The 23,690-nt window shown below is 45.3% G+C and overlaps 1 protein-coding gene across 2 annotated transcripts in view; it reads left to right on the forward strand.

Moving 5' to 3' along the window:
* The window catches only part of LOC142585536 (follicle-stimulating hormone receptor-like), a 74,197-nt gene extending 68,539 nt beyond the window's left edge, over positions 1-5,658 (forward strand). The window contains exons 20-21 of one of the 2 annotated variants that reach the window (XM_075696352.1): positions 1,805-1,975; positions 4,736-5,658. In XM_075696352.1, coding sequence (XP_075552467.1) covers positions 1,805-1,939 — 135 coding nt within the window. In that variant the 3' untranslated portion in view covers positions 1,940-1,975; positions 4,736-5,658. Of the gene's footprint in view, positions 1-1,804; positions 1,976-4,735 lie in introns of those variants that run through there. The other variant, XM_075696353.1, reaches the window with a different exon arrangement.
* Positions 5,659-23,690: the final 18,032 nt, after the last annotated feature.

A 23,690-nucleotide genomic window follows, 5' to 3' on the forward strand; every position in this document is an offset into this window, starting at 1 on the left:
TATTCCATTACCGCCATTAGTCTTGCGCATTAGTCAAACCTTCGCGGGCCACACCCACTTGGCCTGTCTGTCACGCAGCCTGTCTGTCAGTCTTACTATGCATGATTAGGGCAAACAAAAAAAAAGCATATATATTTTTCATTCTGCGCCTTTGTCGCCATAAGCCCTCCGCTATCGGTCGAAATTTTTCGCGCGGCGCCCACTTCACCTGAGTGTAACGCAGCGTCACGACACCTCCAAAACTCACCACGTCGAAGTGAAGTGTACGCACCAAACATTTATTACTATGCTTAATACGATTATTTCTTTCTTCCTTTTTTTTTTTGGAACGCCGGAGAATGCTTGGTTCCGAAAGGAATAGATTTCGGCCAATTGCACCGGCGTTGGCTACAACTGATTTTCTTTTTTTTGCTCATGATGAAAATGAATTTTAATACGGAACGTATAAAATGACAATTAGAGGATATTCTGACTGAAACAGCCCGCACTTAAGCTATGTCCACTCACCACCAAGTTACGTCACATGGTCTTTGCTCACTTCGTTCTAATCTTTCCCGATTTCCCGATTGGTTCCGCCAATGCAATACTCCTCGATCAAAAGTACACCTCGATAGCCGAGATGTGAATTCAATTTCGATCGAATTGTTCAATTGTTAAGTGTCTCTGTCCAAAATGAAGTTGCCGTACTTTACGAATTCTGCTTAAGGCTTTAATGATTTCTTTATGATACGTGCATTAAATTGTTGTATAATGTATTTTACGAGCTAAAGGAAAATGTTTTAAGCAATCAATGATGTCAGTTTATTTCTTCCGACGTTATTGACACTTGCTGTGTGACTGGAACTATAGCCGATCGCAGATGATGCACCGAAAGAGACATTAACAAAGTGCTTATCGATGTAATTGTTAGCGCAGCAGTAAATTATGAATGCTTACGTTCCAGCTTCGCGGCGCTGAGCGCTGAACATTCTTATCTAGTGAAATCATTGCTGCCGTTCTGGACCCGTCTTGTCAGTATAACGTTGTGGAGCCATTTTGGCACGCAGACCACGTCGCTCTGTGAACTCTTCTTCGCTGAGGACTTGTTTTAGGCGGAGTTTCTTAGCACCTCATTGCACGCCGCACGTCGTCGTCGAGCAGAAACGGGAAGCGGACCCATCGGAGGCGTCGGAACCACGCTATTCCCTCCCCCTCCCCCCCCCCCCCCGCCTCTCCCGTGTGATGCCAGCGTGGCGTCAGCAAGCCACGCACCACTCGGAAGGCGCCGAAGCAACATTCCTTCACCCGGTCACGTACTCTCGCTCCACTGGATGGGCCACGACGAAAACCTCTCCACCTCATCGCGAACATCGCCTCTCGTCAGCCAGTGATACATAAGGAAAACCTGTCACTGCAGGCAATGCTATTTGCTTTGAAACCAAGGGAAAGTGACCTCATGTAAACAAGGAGATCGTTGGACTTGGCGTTCAAACAATGTGGCGGGAAGTACGTAAAGTGGAGGTCGGGAGATTGGAATACAATCACAATGGAAAAGCTTTACGTTCAAGCGCCCTTAGGAGCTCTAATTCCGATGTAATTACAAACGGAGAGCACTACTGACAATGCTGAATTATCTGTGGAGTTACTGGCTTTCATTGTAGAAGTAAAAACGCGATAATACTGAAAGAAAGCGACACGTGTAAAGATTTATTTCCTAATTTGCATGACCTCGGGACCTGACATGGACATTGTAGTATAGTCACAGAGTCCCCCAGTCCGTGCCTGAAGCCTGGATCGCACGTTCTTCTCTTGTGCCTTTTCGCAGCTCACGATCGGACCCGTGAGGCCGTCGTCACCGCTGAGGCCGCCCTGCGTGCTCAACCATGCGCGGCACATCGCATTGTGCGAACAGAATTCGCAGCACGGCAAGGCCGTCCAACGGCGCGAGGACTTTGTGTAGGAAAGTGGCGCCCACGCACGCGCGCAGAGCAGACCAGTGAGTAACGTTTGCCGACAGCATGTCAAAGATGTTCGTTTTAATAATAACGTTTCGCCTGCCAAAAACACCAGACCGCAATTTGGCGCTGTGGTCTACACGCGACGCCGGCCAGCGCCTCGTTAATGCAGGAACGATGGCTAGTACATGAATTTGTCTAAGCATCATCGCTAAGGCTTCAAAAAGCCTTCTAGGTTCTTGCTTTAACCTTACATGTCGCCTGAAATTCATTGTATGGCAATGCCTTAAGCCTTGTTTACTCAAATTTGTATCACGTATTGTTCCGACAACGTTGTAATGATGAAAAGCATTCACGCTTGAGCGCTTCGGTCGCACTCTATCTTTTGTTTCGTGCTGTGTAGGTTTTCGTGTTATACTCTTCAGAGAGCAATCAGTGCCCAGCTCACCTAACTTACTATTCTCCTTAAAGATAGCTGCTTAAAATACCTAAGACAGACACACACGGTGTTTGTCACTCCCACGAAGCCATACAGAACTATAGCGACTTGCCTACTCAGAAGTCTTTGAAGTTACTTCTGCAGTCAAAATTACATAAGAGAATTAACTGACTGTCAACTTGAAACAATGCACGGTTCCAAATAAATGCTGCGCAATTAGAATGCACAGCATCTGAACCACGAAGAATAATATAATGCGCTCAAATTTGCTTCTTCCAAGAAGCCACGACAAGTCGCAGCAGAATCTATGCATTACCAATAAATTCCATGATGACTGAGCAACTGCAGCGCCAGATTTATCTCTATTAATTTTCTCGTAGGAAGCTCTATGATTTCAGTCGCACCGGTGTTTCATAACTCCAACAGCATGGGAAGTCTGGCCTACTGAAAAGTTATTTATCCCAAAACCAAAGCGAACAGCAAACAAAAAGGCTAGAGGAATGAACAACATAGTCGCGTAAGAGAAATAATCAAAGCCTTTGGTAATCGATTAGACACACATGTGCACACTACGCACTTATTATTTCAAATGAAGTCGCAAATACGTGCATACATATACGACGTGCAAAGTTAGCGCACGACTTGTGACAGGCCGGATCAATTTCTGTTTATGCTGGTATGGATAACTTCAGTATCATTAGTTTGGTCCACAGCAAAACGCGTAATAAGGTCACTCTCGAGGTAAAGTTATCACTAAAATAAAATGAGACGAAAAAAGAACGTCGCAGTGCAGCACGTGGCACCTCAGAGTAGTCCTCCCTTTCAAACTGATGTTTTACCGGCTCACTCTTACGAGGAATACTCGTATATGCAAATATGGAATGCTCCTTAAGTCATTGTCTGGTGATGACTTTCCATTGGCCTGTTCATTCACGCTGAAAAAATAAGCGCACCGAGTTTTCTATAAGTTGACCGCAAAAAAGTAACGAGTCTGAGTTATGGATGACAATTTGGCACTGCTTGCCGTATTCACCAGGCCTGTACGTCCGTTCATCAGCTGTGTGGCGATCGACGTCTATAGTCCATTCTCCTTTACCCCGAATGAGGTGCTGTGTGTGAGAGTGAGAGAAACTTATTGTAAAAAGGGTTGATATAAAACAAAAGTTGTTACATGAGAAACTGCAATGAGCCTTCAGATCAAACAAATACTTGTCGGCGTAATCTGTCCATTTAACGTTTCCGTTTTATATGAGAAGGGAGTTTCCTGTGTGATGCCAGGGTGTTGTTGTTGTGGTTGTTTACGCACGCTAATTTACTCACCACACGTGCGTGCCATAAAAATGTAGTTCGAGTAGTCAGCTCGTTAAGGCGCACTGTGACTTGTAAAAAAAATCTGGGGCTTATTGTCTGTTTCAAAGAAACTAGCTGCAAAACGACTGTTGAGAATGTAGTGCTAGCAGCAACCCTAAAAATTGAATTCTGAATAATTAATTTTGTCGAAAAATTCAAACAGTTATTTCCAGAAACAAGCGTTGAACGCAGAATTTCTCCTGAATGAAATAATATTTCCCTGTTTCTAGGCTTCAATTTCTAAAATCGGATATGCGCTCTAAAGTTAATAATTCCAAAGTTAATTGGTGAAATATTGTTACAAATAATTACCACTCTGAAATTGATCCTGAATATGGCGTCTGCCTTTCCAAGTAATCCTGCTCATGTTACACAATTGCTACATATACCACAGGAGGTCTTTATTAAGTACGTTTTTTTTTATTAAGATCCCTAACCCTGTCTCGGCACGCGTCGAATATAGACCACGTTGATGACCGTTGCGTTCTATAGATTGTTAATTTCAAGTTTGTTTTTCATTACTCCTCACTCGGCTTAGTGACAATTTAGATTTTGTCATGTGCTTGTATGGCATAAAATTGTTTTTCTTTCTATTGTCATCATGCGCTAAAGGTTACGTAATTTGTGGGATCTCGACGACGAAAATTATTGGAATTTGGTGCGTTTTATGGTGAGACCGCGCTGTCTTTACGTGACTTACGTGTATGTTGTACTTTCGCTGACAAAGTAACAAACAACACATTTGTGTTAAGTGAAACGGTACCCTTGTACAGCAGGCACCCAGACTACAATTGTGAAGCACATTCTGTAATCTTTGTGTGCTGATACTTTCACCATGACTGCAACTCTTGCACGATATAGCTTATCTTACTTCCTTGCGCGTTAAAAAAAACGCATTACTTTCAATGCATAACTTATTAAGAAGATGAACAAAACAAGCTCAAAAGGAACGTTTGGTCAGAACTACCCAGCATTGTTCTAATATAAACTGTTTTGTTTTGCTTTATTTCAGCACTGTGCATTCTACGCCCTTCGAGTGCTTGCTTCTACGCCAAACAAAATGACCGTTTGAAGGATGACCCCTCAGGGCGAAATAACGATCACTGCCTCCGGTGAAGACGACCTCACCTCGACACCAGCTCCCTCAGACTGGCCCTAAGACTCAGCCTGGCTCCATGGCCACTGGAATCTTTGAAGTGGCACTCGATGTGCGGTCGGTGACTATGTGCTTTCAGTTAAATAAGTGCACGGGGTGACAAGGACCCCCTCGACGCATATCACTTCATCTATTCTTGTCCAAGATCGAAAGGGTATGTACTGGACATGCTATGATACAAAACCAAAATAAAAAATTAAACAGTATTCACGAGGAAGCAGCTACGTACATACGAGTTATCGGACAACATGGGTGCGCGGCTTTATGTGAAACCTAAATTGAAATTTGCGAAGACGAAAGAAACGCCATATCGCCTGTTATCTTAACCACTTAGAACTCCCCGCAATACACACCATTCCCGATCACTATAGAGTTGCTGCTTGTCTCCTCAATGTTACACCTTCAGTAGTTGTCACTTTGTCCTCCGCAAACGACCCTCTTCCGGTCACGTCCTATGGGCCCGCTTCGCTTTAGACTCTCATTATTGAAACTATCACTCTGCTCAAATCATGAGAGAGGAACACAAATTCAACGGTGCTCCTGATACTCGTTGTTATTTTTATATAAGCATACAATCGTTCTCAATGTGTACTTTTACGTAAGCCAGATTCATTTATATTTGCCGTGAAACATCTACAATTTCGTGCAAGCTGTGTCTGTGTCACCGTGCTTCAGATATACACATTTCATTCGTCATCACTGTACACCGCCGAACGGCAATATCTGTGAACCGGGGACGTTGTACAAGGAATGCGCACAATAAATGTTACATGTTCAATATTTATTAAATACGGAGAAGTGTGGTTCTCTCTTTTCAAACTTTACTTCTGGCCATACCAACCTATACTGCGGCGAGTACGAACGATTGCTGCGCTACCGTACAATTCGTACAACAGGAGATCGCAAATCTTGTAAGTATGCATGCAGTTGAATGAAAGTGAAGGTTTACTAACTGCACAGAACTGGACTTGGGAGCTGCAGCAAGCTCGTTGAGCTGCGGCGACATCACACAGGAATTCATACGATGATGATTATACCTTCAACGCACATTGGAGGTGCTCTCGGTGAACCATTGTTCAATGAACGAGGCATGGTACACGGCACATGCACTTATTGTATCTCCCGGTTTAGGTGCTTGTCTCGCGAAAATTTTCAAAACACAAATCTCTTGCCCGCACTGTTCAATAAAAAGCATTGCATTGCAGACTTTGCATGTCGTGATTTAAACGGCTCGCGTTGCTAACGCAACCAACCATGCTTTCGCAGTCCAACGTTTTATGAGAAGTTAATTTTTTTTCCCGTCGAACGACACCGTTGGTGACCACAGGCAATGTTTCATCGTTACTACGCGAGCATAGTAAGAAGCAATGCGTTGCGCAATGAAGTTGTGGGGTTGAACGCCAAACGCAATCTTCAAGATAAAAAAAAAATTATGGCCAGCTTTTCGCAAAGTGTCGGTCAGTATAGCCGCAATATGCGTAGGGCAGGGCTGCACAGCCCTAATATATTGGTCACGCGGGTGCCCGCAAACTGCATTTAACTCCGTTGCCTTTATCTCGAGGGAGATGCTCTCGGTGTCACATGGTCGCACTTCGACTAAGGGAGTTCAACGGTGCTTTTGGCGAAGGGAAATCGGCGATCTCCCTTGGTGGCTGAAGGGCAGTACTTTCATGCCCATACTCGTTGTAAAACTGAGAACTTTATGATCATGTGCATCAAAATTAATGTTGCGTGTGTTTACAACATTTATATTGAATCAAATAAAAGTTCAAGCACAATTTATCGAAAGCTACACCTGCTGGGGTCGCATTCTGAAGTGATCCACTTCGCCGATACTATCGCCTCGGCGATAGTTCGCCGTAAGGTGTGCGCTGATTGGCTGGATGAGCAAAATCGGATGTCGTAGTTCCCCGATTTTCGCTAAGCCAACCAAACAGCGCACGCTTGACGGTGGACTATCGCCGAAGTGGATCATTTCAGAATACGGCCCCTGCCTCCCAATACTCCGACCTAGGTCGCTTGGCGCCATGTTATTTTCGACATTTATGGCGTTTACATGAACCCGAATGAGGTGGGTCGAGTCGCCTTATCCGGATGGAATATGCCTGTCGAGCTCACGTAAACGCTTGCCGGTTGGGCGGAACAAGCGTCGAGTCGGGCTCAGGCAACCCGACTGCAAGGTTTATTCGTTGGCCCAGCCAGTTCAGGCCACCCCGTTAGCAGTGTGCATGTAAACGCAGGCGGGTTGGGCCCGACAGCGCCGAGACTTGCGCGGGACCACTGTGACGTCGAGATTTAGGTGCCGGCACCGGGAATAGTATCAGGACAAGACCAATACAAGCACTGTGCTGCGCAACTTAATCATAGTGATAAGACCCGCGAAGAAGGCAGCCGAAAATCGGCGGCACAGTTCAAGCGCGTATAGATGTCTCGGCTCGACGCTGTCTGCCGTCGTTGTTCAGACTCTTCAGAAGCGAGTTCATGCAAACGCGGTCAGGTCGGGCTCGGTCAGCCTGATTCCCGTCTCGACCCGCTAGCGTCGGGTTCGTTTAAACGTAGCCTTTGTCGAGCTAGTCGTGCAGTGGGCGGTGTAACGTCACTCATGACTCACACTGGCACAGTACAGAAAATAAAAGCAAAGCTCACGAGATCACCATGCACGAAATGGTGCGTATTGACTGTAGTTTGCAGCAGTTCGGGTCACAGACCGCAGAACATACACTCGCCAGGCCGCAAGGAAACGAGGGTATAGGTTCGGGATGGCCGGCGTCGCTGTCAGCACTGCTGTATTTAGTGAGCTCACTTCTATCTTTAACGTGTTATATGTTTTCCGCGTCAAATATATCGATCAGTACATGTTTTATGGAAGGACAGTCAATTATAATAGTTACGAGCGTAACTAGAACTTAAGGCGAAACTACGCGTACGCTTGCCGGCACGTGAAAGCACCCGCCCGCACACCTTGCGTTTGCCGCGCATCGCGAGTATAGTGGCGTTTTGAACCTTCAAGAAGCGCGCCTGCGCGCGTCCACTTGACTTTACTTGGCTCCATGGAGGAAGAAAAAGATAGGAGGGAGCGTTACGTCATGCAGCCAGTCTTGGAAAGCGAACGCTCTGTGAAGCCACAGCGGTGGCCCAACGCGTCACCTCTTGCACCGAGATCACGGAGCAAATTCGAGATTTGCCGAGACGTTTGGTTACCGGTAGTTTTTATTCGGTGCGCGCTCGGCCGGCAGCTGTTAGCTTCTCAGATGGAGGCCTCCGTGGCTGCCCAGTTTCTCTGCCTGCATCTATGGTCGAATTTTTCTCTGGATGCTTGTTCCACTTCGGTCGTTTCCTGCAGGGCATGTGTTCCGCACTCTGGGCTAGTTGTGAGAGGTTCACAATCCAACGTCAGAGCATTTAGGCTACAGGCACACTTCGGCCGAACTAAAGTCAACAGAGCGTTGTGAGCGATAATACGCTACATGTACCTGCCACCTTTTTGACCGAAGCCTTGCCCCTGTGCACTTTGCCCTGTTATGCGAGCTCTATTGATTTGCATTGTCAATGGATCAGTGGCATCTTACGTATGAGGGTTTTCATGCATGCTATTGATCGCATTGCGGGAGCGAAGTCATCCTTGAGGCCAAACGCGGTGGAGCTTATTGCCTCAGATGACGCTGACTCCAGCAAGAAACGGTGAATTGCATTTGATATGTGCGTGCTATGCTTATCTCTCGTGAAACGCGGAGCGTTGTCAATTTGTCTGCTCCCAAGAAAAGCAGCAACTACTGCAAACGGCACTTGTTCCCGCTTTTGGCGTTTGAGACAGATATGCGGTCATGTCATACGGTCTCCGCTATATTCCCATGCACTGGCCCTGCTTCGAACACTGCGTATTGCGGACACGAACTGGAACACGAATGGTTGGTCATCGGACGCAGACGATATAATTACAAAAAAATGATAAGGTTTTACGTGCCAAAACTACGATCACATTGTGAGGCACGCCCCAGTGGAGAACTCCAGAATAATTTGCGCCACCCGGAGTTCTTTAACGTGCACCTAAATCTACGTACACGGGTACTTTCGCATTTCGCCCCCGTCGAAATGTGGCCGCTGTGGTCGGGACTGGATCGCGCGATCTCGTGCTTAGCAGCCCAACACCATACATCCACTATAAGCAACCACGGCGGGTAAAACATGACATATATCGGCGAACGAAAGAGAAAGGTGCACTCCAACTCAAACTGAACTTTGCTTTATCCCCCACACGAGAACTGACCAGCTTAGAAAACAGTTTTTAGCCTCCCTTTATAAGTGAACGATATGCGTACTTAGCTTCAGAAATGACAACAGACATTACTATGCAATTTACTGCAACGCGAGTCGCAACGCACACGTATACCGCAAAAGCAGTCGGCAGTGTAGCAACGCCGCGCACCTTTTGGAGCGGCCTCCAACATTTGCCTCCAACTTCCGACACGCTTGAGAGGCATTCTCTCTGATGCGGCTCGCCGAACGGACACGCATAGCGCAACACCGCGATTCGATGCCACCAAGGATGCCACAATCCAGAAACTTGAGCGCGGCATTAAGCGAAAGTACCGCGGCGCTAGCCATGTTTTCGCTTATTTGAAGAGCTTCAAATGATTTCTAATGTGTATTTTAAAAAAAAATTCAACCGGGAGTACTAAAGCCCACCGCGCGCTCTGACGTTTTTATCACGTGTTGGGCCGCCACAAATGATTCAATCGCGTTGCAGCATGCTCCCTCCTATTATTTCCTTCCTCCATGCTTGGCTCACATGTTCGCCTCGGTAGACATCATCTCCTACTTTTGTAAGCCAGCCGCAGTGCCGAAATTTGCCTGGAGAAGATAGACATCTTCAAAATAGCGTTTGTCGCCTTACGTACATTAAACGCAAAGCACCTTTTTGGGACGCTTTTGTGTGCGTCCCTTCAAGACTTTCAGTTAGACGCACAGGAACGCAAACACAAGGAAGCTTTATTCATCTTGATGTTAAAGACTAATTTCGCTCAAAGCGAAAGTGCAGCTGCCGTGGAACCTTTCCCTTCCACATCCAGTGATGGAGCATGATGCAACACGTACGCGATGACAGGTTCCGCAAGCGCCGGCACAGAAATCTCGACGTCGTAATTTGCGCAAGGTACATTCGCAGCTTGTTGCTCTGATCTCTCCAAGACTTTTCGGTCATAATCACGTTGTGGAGATCACAGTCGGAAAAAAATATCCTCTCCTATTTTCTAGGACGTAATGTTATAGACATGAGCGGAAACACCATATTAGTGCATCTTTGGTAAACATTTACTTGTACTAAACATGGGTGAAATCGCGCTTGAGGAACTGTTCCTAAAAGCGTCGTTCGCCCACAAGCATTGTCCGCAGCTGCTCTTCTCAGCGCTGAGAACAATGCTACTTTAGGCACCCGTGATTTATACTTTAGAGCGAAGAAATAAGTGTGCTTGTTGAGCTTCTGGGAAGTAGAAATAAGGCCATTATTTGGCGTGGATTTGCTTATTGGCCATCGGAGGTGAGGTTCCGCTAACCATGCATGCCGCTCACCTTTTTCGTCGTAGAAGCTTCAACATATGTTAGCAACTTGCAAACGCGCAACTCTATGTGGAACATAGTTTAACATTTCTCCGCATCATGACGCAGCACTGGCGCTGCTCTCAATACAATGGTTCTCAGCGACGCACGTCGTCTGGTACTTGTGGCAGACGGCACACACACACACAAAAAAAAAACAAAGCGCACAGAGCAAAAAACTGCCTTCTGTAGCCGTTAGTAAAGTAAAGCCAAGTGAAGTAAAGTAAGGCCGAGTGGACGCATCCAGGCGCGCGTCTTGCAGGTTCAAACCGCCGTTACTAGCGAGGTGCGGCAAACGAAAGGCACGCGGGCGCGAGCTTTCACGCGCCGGCAAGCGTAAATGTAGCTTGGCCTTTTGATATTTGTGCTGGCGCCACGCTTCGACGCGTACGATCTGTCCTGCACCACATGCGCATGCGTGAGGCGTGTGGGTACGAGCCGTCGCGCGCCGGCACGCGTAAGTATAGTTTGGCCTTCGAACTTTTGTACTTGCGCAAATACCAAGCACCGCTGAACGCGCCTCTGGCGGCTTGTTTTAATAACTCCTTAGTGGCCGTGCCACACAACCGCAGCTTCCTTGTTGTTAAACTCCGTTGGGAAGTCTCGTGCTCCCTTATATTAAAGGAGTTCGTGCGTTCCCGCGTGACGCGGGTAAGACTAGCAGAGTTTCGTGTAGTGTCTGTCAACACTAGCAATCGGGCGTGAAAATATGCGTATCGCTGTCTGCCTGAAATCCGGCCTTTTATGTAGTCCACCTACCGGATACGAACATATTTTACATGTGAAGCCGCAGGCTTGAGGAGACGGGGCTTGAGCCTGAGCAGCGAACCTGGCAGGGCACGAGCCTTCACATTTCCGCTAAATTGCAGAAGTCTGTGCGGAGATGAAGCGCAATCATTAAAGGAACGCTAGATAGCAGCATTAAATTGATTAGTTCTGGTAAATAATTATTTTAAATTTATACTTGTTCATATTGCAGGACTAGATTAGTTATTACTGAGTAGAAGAAGGCCAAAGTTTGCCGTGTTGGAATTCGCTCTACTTAAAAACCACGTGGCAGAAGGCGCAGGAGCGGAAACCACACTTGACGATAGCCAATCAGCAATCAGGCCAATTTTGATGTCCCTGCGTCGAGCGTGCCACTGCGCCGTCAGAATGCCGCCTGAACATTTGCTATGTCTTTAGGTACGAGCGCCAGATTGCTTTCCGCACCATCTGCACCAACGCCTATCTATTCTGAACCGGAGTTTGTGACTTTTTTGCCAACAACTGCCACTTGAAAGTGGCAGTGACATGGCACCAAACACAATCACCGGAGAAAGAGAATTGAAACAATTAGGGCAAGCCTTCGTGACAGCGCCCGAACGTGAGTACAGGAGTGTCTACATGTGTGTGTAAAGGAGTTCGTGCTTGTGGTCGTTGTTGTCATTGCTGCCAATGTGGACGTCGGGGCAGATCGATGCCAACACTCAGGCGAAGAGAGTGACAGAGAAGCTCTCTTTAAGAAAGCTGAATATGGTTGCCTGGCGGAGGGGCTGGCATGCTAGCTGCATTCTAGGTGTTGGGTGAAAGACGTGGTAATCGCAGCGATCAGAAGAATACGCAAAGCGCACTCCCATCCGGAATCACGCACACACACTAAACGTGCTTCTAAATTCTCATCAGACCCCCAATTCTCAAATAAAGAAGGGATTTCTTTGCACGCAAAGGGAAAACAGTGTTTTTTTTCCACGGAACAAGAATGTCCCGCTGTTATTTTTAACTAGAGTCGTGGCACAGATACGACACAGTGTTCAGAGATTGTCTGTCTGAGCGGCTGCAGTCACATAAAACAGGCAGTTCGAGTCGAGTTAGTCGTAGTAACTTCAAGCGTAGTTTTAATAAAGCTCTGACAGGATGGTTGAACTTACTGATACTTAAGAGCCAAATCACCACGACATGACGGGAGACGAATGCTTAGGAGCCTTCTGCATACTGCCCGTGCAGTAATCATTTCCGTTTCTCACGTCCCCCTCACCTCAAGTGCACACCAAACGGAAAAAATGCCCTTATCAAGCACCCACTGAACTAACTTCTGTTAGATTCCTTGCTGTGAAAAAAATAGTAATTCCACCAACTCATCCCCCAGGCAAAATAGTTTCACAGACTTTTGGCCGCAGAAATTTTATTAATGTGCCCTAAGTGTCTGCAAAATTTAACAAAACATTCAAGAAGACGGCTGCATCTTCTAAGGAAAAATAAACTTCATATCGTGAATTACGTGTGCTGGGCCACCACAAGGGTAAAAATTTACTGCCAGTTATTGCAGAACGCTCTTTTGATTTTACGAAGCCCTTTGAGGAAACCGAAATCTGTGGAATAAATCTGTTAATATTTTATATTACTGAATTTCTTTTGTTCGCAGTAAATTCTATATATCTTATACATGCTCCGATATATTCTTATATCTTATACATGTCGATATATTCGTAGCTGCCGCAAATGCTCATTCCACATTCTTGGTCTGTAATAAAAATAGCTCATTACGCAATAATCTTTTGTAATAGAACATGCTAGGTAATCCTGGTACAGGGTTATTAGCAGATACAGGCGGCCAATGGCAAATCTCATTTACAAATGAAATGCATTGTGAATTCGACCGCTGGTCGTACTTGCCCAGTTGAGAGCGGGTATAGCAAGGTAGGTAATTGCGTGTTAGTCTCACCAGTTTGGGGAGAAGTTACCTCTATCAAAATAATTTTATGTGTCTAAGTCAATTAGCTTATTCATATATTTACTATCATGCAGTTGCTTGGGTAGACGAAAGAACACTAAGCTATGGGCTCACCTCGCATCAAACAAACAATGTGTCTTCTAGTGGTATTTGTTGACCACTCACCCCGTTCTTCAAGGACACGAACAAAATTGTGCCGTATAATAACGTCACATAGTGAAAGTTCTAGTTGTTAGATTAGTGCGTATGTATGAAGGAAGGATTCAGTCCCCCGCAGTATTATCTCAAACATCGTAAAATGTACACACACATGCAGGAAACATTTAAACTTCGCACTTGCTGTGCTGTTTGGGTACGCTATACTGGAACGACTATTTTAGTTACGTTTTTCTGTTTACTACTCGTAAGGGTCAGGCCAATCATGAGTGTCCCACATTACCAAGAGCAGAAAACACAAAGGGAAAGAAGGCCGTGCTTCTTCAAAAACATGTTCCTTTAGTATTGCTTTTCTCTTCTTTTCGTAAGAACTACGCAAGGACGCCATAATTAAAATTCGGACAAGGTCCGTCTTAAATTTAACAACCGCATTCTTTATTGCGGGAAATTTATCCCCGGAAAAGAAGTAACAAAACATTTTTTTTCTTTCTCTGAGCTGCTTTCCCGACCTATCTACCTTCAGAAAGCACGAAGCGGCATGAAACGGCTTCATGTTTTCACGGTGAAGGTGCCAGAAACAATAACGCGGGCTGCCCCTCCTATCGCGTGTAATATCCTCATTAGCGTAAGCAATTAAAAGTTGTTTACAGGCAAAGTGCGCGGCGCAGAAGTACTTCCTGCATTCTTTAAGTCACGCTGCAGCTGCAAAAACAAAACTAGTAAACACAGTAACCTTTGTAAAGGTGCAAATTTCGATGTTTTGTAGGCGATCGGCCATCAGCTACCCTAAATAACAGTAATATACCCTAAATAGTGTTAATATAAGGCCTAGAGCAACGTGATATCCAAGGTTTACATCAGTTAAAGCAGATTTTAGAGGAGCTAAACACATGTATCTGCGGTGTCAATTGTCGCGTTACAGATTTCATAACAAAGTGCTTAGCGCTGAAATGCCTCCTTCTGAAACTCAGTGTCCATCATCGTAGGCCTCCTTAGCTTTCACCCATTTAATAGTAAACCATACACTATAACGCAAAAAATAAGAAACAATAGTGACTTGAAGCTAGATCCATGCGACCAATATCTCAATCACCTTGATGCCGCCGGCTTTTGAGTCAAGGAACAGTGTATCCTCGCGACTACAAAAAAAATGCCTGTCAAGTATACACTCGAGTAAGTGCACTCGAGTAAGGGTGCTGTAGTATTTGAGAATACATTCGAGTAAGTATACGAAGCTCTCCACATCCCCGTAAGGAGCCTGGTCGTGGTCTCGTGCGGACGATGCCCTCTCGGTGAGCGCATATTTCCCCCCTCATCTTTTAAGAGATTCCATACATACAAGCATTTGTCTCGCAAACCAGATTTATTTCAAGGGAATTTTCCACGTCTCAATTATTTCTCTCGTCGTATTCGAGTGCTCATTGCCGTATTATAGTTTGTTTACGAAGCTTCCCCTCAAGTCTAAATATTGTAAGGCAGTTTGTCGTGTGCGTATCATGGCCACGCATGCTTATATCGCCTTTCCGTTTCTCTACCACGGTTGCGCCTTAAAACCACGGCGCTGCAAGTTTGCTTCCTTTTCCTTCCCTCTTCTCCGCCCTTAAAAGGCAGTTTTCCTAGTCTCTAAAGCCGCTCGAGTTCACGCTGCTCCTCTGGCGGCCATTTTTCCAAGAAATTATGCCTTCCAACCACTCAGAATCAGCAAAAATCGACTGCCGCGGACAACATCAGGCCCTTTCCACATAAGTATGATGCTCGGAACAGGAGCTTTGGCGCTTGAAAGTAACCGTTGGCTTGACGAACCAACCGACTGAGCTACCTTTCCGGGCAACATTGAAGGATCACGAGTTCAAATCACATGTTATGTTCCTTTTTTCTTCCTTTTTTTTCTTTTTCTTTTAATGTATTTTCCTTCCTTTTATCACTGTACGGAAACCCTCCTAAAAAAAAAATTATATATCCTCAATTATGTGTGGCCACACATGTGCAGGTCATAAATACCAGGTTCTCTAGCCGAGTGCCATCCATGCGGTATAACCGAGCTCAGATTGGTCCACCTTGACTGATCAAATAGGGCACCACTGTAGGTTAAATGAGGCGTACAACTCCTGCGGGACCCGCCGTGGTTGCGCAGTGGTCATGGTGTTAGACTGCTGAGCACGAGGTCGCGGGATCGGACCCCGGCCACGGCGGCCGCATTTCGATGGGGGCGAAATGCGAAAACACCCGTGTACTTAGAATTAGGTGCACGTTAAAGAACCCCAGGTGGTCGAAATTTTCGGAGTCCTCCACTACGGCGTGCATAATCAGAAAGTGGTTTTGTCACGCAAAACAGCATAATTCAATTTTTAATTTAACTCCTGCGGGGACGGTAGAGTATCCGTCTCCAGTGCAAGAGGACCGTGATTCAAATCCCGGTGCCGCGCAATTCTCCACCGGGAAATACAAAAAAAAAAAACCTTGTGTTGAGAAAATTACACAAACAGGCCTGGAGTGCGGCCTGATCCCGGTGACCAGAACCGGTAACGCACTCTCTCACCAGAGCAGGATTGGCCACCCTGGTGCAGTACTTGGCCACAACCTCCTATATGAATACAACAATCAAACCCCGGCCCTCAGTCCCCAGCAGCCGCGAAGCAACTGACCACGGCGGCGGTCAGATCTGTGACGCTGCAGAGGGTGCTAAGAATACCTGGCTCCGGACAGGCCGCCATTGGAATCTGAACCTGGCAACGTTTAACGTTAGAACGCTATCTAGTGAGGCGAGTCTAGCAGTGTTATTGGAGGAATTAGAGGGTAGTAAATGGGATATAATAGGGCTCAGTGAGGTTAGGAGGACAAAAGAAGCATATACAGTGCTAAAAAGCGGGCATGTACTGTGTTACCGGGGCTTAGCGGAGAGACGAGAACTAGGAGTCGGATTCCTGATTAATAAGGAAATAGCTGGTAACATACAGGTATTCTATAGCATTAACGAGAGGGTGGCAGGTCTTGTTGTGAAACTTAATAAGAGGTACAAATTGAAGGTGGTACAAGTATATGCCCCTACATGCAGTCATGATGACCAGGAAGTCGAAAGCTTTTATGAAGACGTGGAATCGGCGATGGGTAAAGTCAAAACAAAATACACTATACTGATGGGCGACTTCAATGCCAGGGTAGGCAAGAAGCAGGCTGGAGACAAGTCAGTGGGGGAATATGGCATAGGCTCTAGGAATAGCAGAGGAGAATTATTAGTAGAGTTTGCAGAACAGAATAATATGCGGATAATGAACACCTTTTTCCGCAAGCGGGTTAGTCGAAAGTGGACGTGGAGGAGCCCGAATGGTGAGACTAGAAATGAAATCGACTTCATACTCTGCGCGAACCCTGGCATCATACAAGATGTAGACGTACTCGGCAAGGTACGCTGCAGTGACCATAGGATGGTAAGAACTCGAATTAGCCTAGACTTGAGGAGGGAACGGAAGAAACTGGTACACAAGAAGCCAATCAATGAGTTGGCGGTAACAGGGAAACTAGAGAAATTCCGGATCAAGCTACAGAACAGGTATTCGGCTTTAACTCAGGAAGAGGACCTTAGTGTTGAAGCAATGAACGACTATCTCATGGGAACCATTAAGGAGTGCGCAATAGAAGTCGGTGGTAACTCCGTTAGACAGGAAACCAGTAAGCTATCGCAGGAGACGAAAGATCTGATCAAGAAACGCCAATGTATGAAAGCCTCTAACCCTACAGCTAGAATAGAACTGGCAGAACTTTCTAAGTTAATCAACAAGCGTAAGACAGCGGACATCAGGAACTATAATATGGATAGAATTGAACAGGCTCTCAGGAACGGAGGAAGCCTAAAAACAGTGAAGAAGAAACTAGGAATAGGCAAGAATCAGATGTGTGCGTTAAGAGACAAAGCCGGCAATATCGTTACTAATATGGATGAGATAGTTCAAGTGGCTGAGGAGTTCTATAGAGATTTATATAGTACCAGTGGCACCCACGACGATAGTGGAAGAGAGAATAGCCTAGAGGAATTCGAAATCCCACAGGTAACGCCAGAAGAAGTAAAGAAAGCCTTAGGAGCTATGCAAAGGGGGAAGGCAGCTGGGGAGGATCAGATAACAGCAGATTTGTTGAAGGATGGTGGTCAGATTGTTCTAGAGAAACTGGCCACCCTGTATACGCAATGCCTCATAACCTCGAGCGTACCGGAATCTTGGAAGAACGCTAACATAATCCTAATCCATAAGAAAGGCGACGCCAAAGACTTGAAAAATTATAGACCGATCAGCTTACTGTCCGTTGCCTACAAAGTATTTACTAAGGTAATCGCAAATAGAATCAGGAACACCTTAGACTTCTGTCAACCAAAGGACCAGGCAGGATTCCGTAAAGGCTACTCAACAATAGACCATATTCACACTATCAATCAAGTGATAGAGAAATGTGCAGAATATAACCAACCGTTATATATAGCTTTCATTGATTACGAGAAAGCGTTTGATTCAGTCGAAACCTCAGCAGTCATGGAGGCATTACGGAATCAGGGTGTAGATGAGCCATATGTAAAGATACTGGAAGATATCTATAGCGGCTCCACAGCCACCGTAGTCCTCCACAAAGAAAGCAACAAAATCCCTATAAAGAAAGGCGTCAGACAGGGAGATACGATATCTCCAATGCTATTCACAGCGTGTTTACAGGAGGTATTCAGAGGCCTGGAGTGGGAAGAATTGGGGATAAAAGTTGATGGAGAATACCTTAGCAACTTGCGATTCGCTGATGATATTGCCTTGCTTAGTAACTCAGGAGACCAATTGCAATGCATGCTCACTGACCTGGAGAGGCAAAGCAGAAGGGTGGGTCTGAAAATTAATCTGCAGAAAAGTAAAGTAATGTTTAACAGGCTCGGAAGAGAACAGCAGTTTACGATTGGTAGCGAAGCACTGGAAGGGGTAAGGGACTACATCTACTTAGGGCAGGTAGTGACCACGGATCCGGATCATGAGACTGAAATAACCAGAAGAATAAGAATGGGCTGGGGTGCGTTTGGCAGGCATTCTCAAATCATGAACAGCAGGATGCCACTATCCCTCAAAAGGAAAGTGTATAACAGCTGTGTGTTACCAGTACTCACATATGGGGCAGAAACCTGGAGACTTACGAAAAGGGTTCTGCTGAAATTGAGGACGACGCAACGAGCTATGGAAAGAAGAATGATGGGTGTGACATTAAGGGATAAGAAAAGAGCAGATTGGGTGAGGCAACAAACGCGGGTAAACGACATCTTAGTTGAAATCAAGAAAAAGAAATGGGCATGGGCCGGACATGTAATGAGGAGGGAAGATAACCGATGGTCACTAAGGGTTACGGACTGGATTCCAAGGGAAGGGATGCGTAGCAGGGGGCGGCAGAAAGTTAGGTGGGCGGATGACATTAAGACGTTTGCAGGGACAACATGGCCACAATTAGTTCATGACCGGGGTAGTTGGAGAAGTATGGGAGAGGCCTTTGCCCTGCAGTGGGCGTAACTAGGCTGATGATGATGATGATGATGAAGTATACACGAACAGGCTGTACAAGCACGGCCATTGCTAACGTAAACATGGATGGATAGATGGATGCATGGATGGATGGATGGATGGATGGATGGATGGATGGATGGATGGACGGACGGACGGACGGACGGACGGACGGACGGACGGACGGACGGACGGACGGACGGACGGACGGATGGACGGATGGATGGATGGATGGACGGATGGATGGATGGATGGATGGATGGATGGATGGGTGGATGGATGGATGGATGGATGGATGGTATCAGTGTCCTCTTTGTAACGGGGCGGTGGGTTGCCTCACCAAGCTATTGTTGTGGGTTGCCCCACTGCGCGCTTTATCGTCTTTATTAACATGTGTTGGAGATGGCTTTTTCTAATACAAACACCGAAGGTTTCCGAACACGTGCCATACAACCTCGTTAGAATTTCGTGTGATACCGGATGACTGGCGCACCATGAGGATAGCCCCAATTCACATGTCTGGATCTCCATTCAAATTAAACAACTATCATTTACCTAATATCCCTACATTCCCGTTCCCCTATCCACAATTTGTAAGCTGTTAGAACATATTATATTTGAGGCGATTATGATACATCTAGAAAATAACTGCTTCATGGCTATCAACATGGCTTTAGGTCTGGTCTGTCCACTGCGACTCAGATAGCCGAAGTAACCAATGATTTCATAAATTCACTAAATATGAAGAGTCAAATTGAGGCAGTGTTCTTAGACTTTTCTAAAGCATTTGATGTTGTTCCACATGATGATTTAGTAACTAAGTTGCATGATATTGCTATTGAACACAACAGTGTTCAATGGATAGCATGCTACTTCGCTTCAAGGAAACAATACGTAACTGTGAATGACTGCATCACTGATACCCTTTATGTACACTCAGGAGTATCACAATGGTCGGTGCTCGGTCAACTGTTGCTTTTTATTTATATCAATGATACCTATTTATCAGTGCAACCAACTGTAAAGATCCGACTTTTTGCGGACGATTGTGTTGTTTATACCAGCATAAATCAACTCTGATCAAGTCAGACTAAGTGATGCATTGTATTCAATCAGTGCATAGTCTGACAAAGGGGGCTTGAAGCTCAATACTTCGAAAACACCCAGCATAACCATTAGTAACAGAAAGCCTTTAGAATTTGCTTGCACCATTAAAAATGCATATGTTCAAAAAAGCTCGGCAAGGGAATGATTCGGGTGTTGCACTCACGAGTAACTTAAGTTAGTAACCCCATAGAGATAATCTTTGTAGTAACACACTGAAAAAGTCAGCATTTTAAGAACGTCAACTACGACATGCGTCACGCACTGTAAATTTAACAGCGTACAAAGCTATCAGCAGGCTAAAATTACAATATGCGGACCTAATCTGGAGTGCGTATCAACAATATTTAAATACAAATATAGAAATGGTGGAGAACTTAACCTTGAGCCCTATCTATTCTATCCGCGTTCCTCGAGCGTATCTGTCGTTCTCGATAGGGCAAAGATGAAAACACTCGATCATCGTAGAATGGTGCCCACAATAAAATTTAACTATCAACTTTGCCATGGTAACCTAAAATACCGCGTGAACGGCACATAACCGAGCCGTCCATGCGCTTTCACCGTACACACCACAACAAAACAGTTAAGTAACCATTCAGTTACCTTAACATACATCAATATTCCTTGTTTACTCATGCTACTTCATTATGGAATAAAATACCGGAAGTAGTAGTTAACGTCAATCAAACACAATCGTTCGTTCATCTTGTGAATACTTTTTCTTTTGATAAAGAGCGTCCTGCACACAGGGAAGGAAATTAAGCAATTCTCATAAGTGTGGTATTAAAATGAGGTAAAATGCTGAATGCAGTGAACTGTTGTCGTTGCCTGGTATATCACTGCTTTGTTGCCGAGCTACGAACTACAATTATTGTTAATAATTTTAAATTGCAGAGGCTGATGTCCAGGAATTTTTTCTTTATTTTTCTGTATTATTCCATTTTCCAATTTCTTGTCTTGTTTATTACCATTGATGTCACCACTCCTGCTTGGGACCGAATAGGGCCAGCAGTATCTGTAAATTATTTACAAATCAATAAATTAATTAAAAACCACCACTACGGATTCCTGTGGAAACATCGGCCCGTAGACTGGTGGAACCAACCCCGTCTAACTATCTAAACTGTGTTTAAATCTATCGGCCTGTACACGTGCCAAGATTGAACATCACACTAGGTCTGATTTACCACAACGTTCTAACTTGGGCTGGTTGGTTACATGTCTGAAGAAAACTAGTAACAGCGCTGAACAACGGGACGTGATTGAGACCGACGAAGCGCTGTCGACGTGCGTCGAAGCGAAATGCGTTTCTTCCCATTAGGTTGTTTTCTGGTTTCCCTTCGTTCCCACCAAGAACACTACTGCGGAATCTCGACGAAGGATTGTGGTTTTGAAAGAAACGAGTCGACGCCGCCACTGAACCCGCGCCGAAGGCTCTGCCCATTTACGGGACCAAGTGTCTGCAGGAGGCTTATAGCAATAGAAACAACCGAGCCTTGTCATGGCCATCCCCACGAGTCTCCAAGCAGGCCGCCTCTGTTTTTGGGGGTTATTGCGTTGTCGCCTCCTCAATATCCTCACCCCTGATTCGACTTAACATATAGCGCTTAACATATTTAGTTAAATTACCGTCATCTTTCATTCTCTCAATTAGTGCATAGGTTAAGCTAAACACGTCATCATTTCTTTTTTTAATGATGGCAGCCATTTTACAGCTCACTCAAAGCGCCTCACGCCGATACGTCACGACATATAGGTTTATGAACGGCTTTCGTTTACATGGTTAATTGAGTGGTTAAGGTGGTTGCTACAGGCGGGGTTGGCAAAACCATTTAGGCAAGCAATCGCTCCGCCTGTGTGTCTTATTGGCTGTTCAGAAATTTATTACCACATGCCAATGACTCAGTGCAGCATAGTCAGACCGCCTTATGCATTACCCTCGGTTCTTCTATGTTATCTGTTTCTCACACACGTGTGCCAAGCTTCTTGTTTTCAGGTTCTCAACTAGACTTTTCCTTTCGTCTTGTTAGAGTGCCTTGAACACTTGGCACCGGAACTTCGTAAAACTGGCTACAGTTCAGCACAAGATCTCAATTACGCAACAAATGTTAAATGAGCAGCCATAGTGCCACTTTTTCATACGTTGCGCAAAAATGCGACTACCGCCGGCTGGAGTCTAAATTTAATTAGCTGGCGTTCCTCCTAGTAGCCTTGGGCTGACTCAAGGAATGTGCACGTTTCGCGTGTGCTTCCAACTTAGCGTATGCCTAATAACTACCTTTTTCCGAGAGCGCTTCCGTGTTTCCCACAACTTCTCATGATCGTAAGGAAAGGTAAAAAAGTATAAAACAAAAATGATGGCTTTGAATTAATCAGCTTCATTCCGTTTGCTGCGCCCTCCTCTGCTATTTGGTACTTTTTTTTTTGAAGCTGTATTCAGATCGTTAGCGTATGAGTTGAATCTTATACGTTCACACGAGTCAACGTAAAGCGAAAACGCGTCTTTTCATTGCAGAATTTTCACCACCAAGACGCTTGAAGCACGTGTGGCCGCAATAGAAGTGGCCTGGGCATGAACGCACGCGTCGACGTTCATTGGTAGGTTGGGATAAAGCGCCTTCAAGTGGAAGCTCTGTTCGGCACTACTCGATGTTCCAGCTGCAGCGCCAATTGAAGCTCGTGCGCTAAACTTTTTACGCGATAGTGTTAAGGAGCCCGGGTCGCAGGCGCCATTGGGAATGCAGAAATCGCTTCAGTATCAACTTACAAGTATTTAGGCATCCATTTGACACCTGATCTAAATTGGTCTTTTCATATATCACAGGTTAATAACGAGGAAAATCGCGTCCTTGGTTATGTTTAACGAACCCTGCTACTAGCACCCCCATCAGTGAAATCCCTTACTTACTTAAAACTTATCCGTCACAAATTAGAATATGCATGCGCGATCTGGGATTCTCATCAAAATAACCTCTCCACTACTCTCGAATCTGTACAAAATCGCTCAACTCGTTTCATTTTCTCAGCCTGTTCCTATCATGTAAGTGTAACTGAACTAAAACGTAATGCTCATCTCACAACTTTAGCGAACCGCCGAAAAATTTCCAGACTGTGTCTGTTTCATAAATTCTTTTATCATCCATCTCTGTACTCCATTATCAGCCCCGCACATCGCATTTCCAATCGCACAAACCACGGGAAGGGCGTCTACCTTGCCCCTACCCGCACTTCCGCGCATCTATCATCATTTTTCGTCCATACAGCAAGGGACTGGAATGACCTGCCAAATGCCATCGTTGATCAGATCAACTCATCGTCATTCAGATCGTCCACAGAAGCAATGTACTGCCTAAATTCCACCTCCTCATGTAATACCCCTTCAATGGGGCCTTTGAGGTACTAATAAATAAATAAATAAATAAATAAATAAATAAATAAATACGGCATCGACGTCCCGCGTCGGACATCGCTTCGCCAAAAAGGAGTTATGAACCAAATTCTGAACCACGCGCACCCAACCACTTCTCCACCACCAAAGTTGCCCACACCTTGTATTTCATTCTTTACAAAGTTATTCCTCGAAATTTTGAGAATGGCAGCCCACAAACAAATGTAATGAAAAAAAAAACACACCGACAACGTATACCCTTTATGTTAGCTCTTCTCAGAGTCAAATAATAAAAGTGCGGAACAATAAAAGGAGATGGGCCGAAGCAAGAGG

The sequence above is a fragment of the Dermacentor variabilis genome, chromosome 6 (assembly GCF_050947875.1).
Source record: "Dermacentor variabilis isolate Ectoservices chromosome 6, ASM5094787v1, whole genome shotgun sequence".
Lineage (NCBI taxonomy): Eukaryota > Metazoa > Arthropoda > Arachnida > Ixodida > Ixodidae > Dermacentor > Dermacentor variabilis.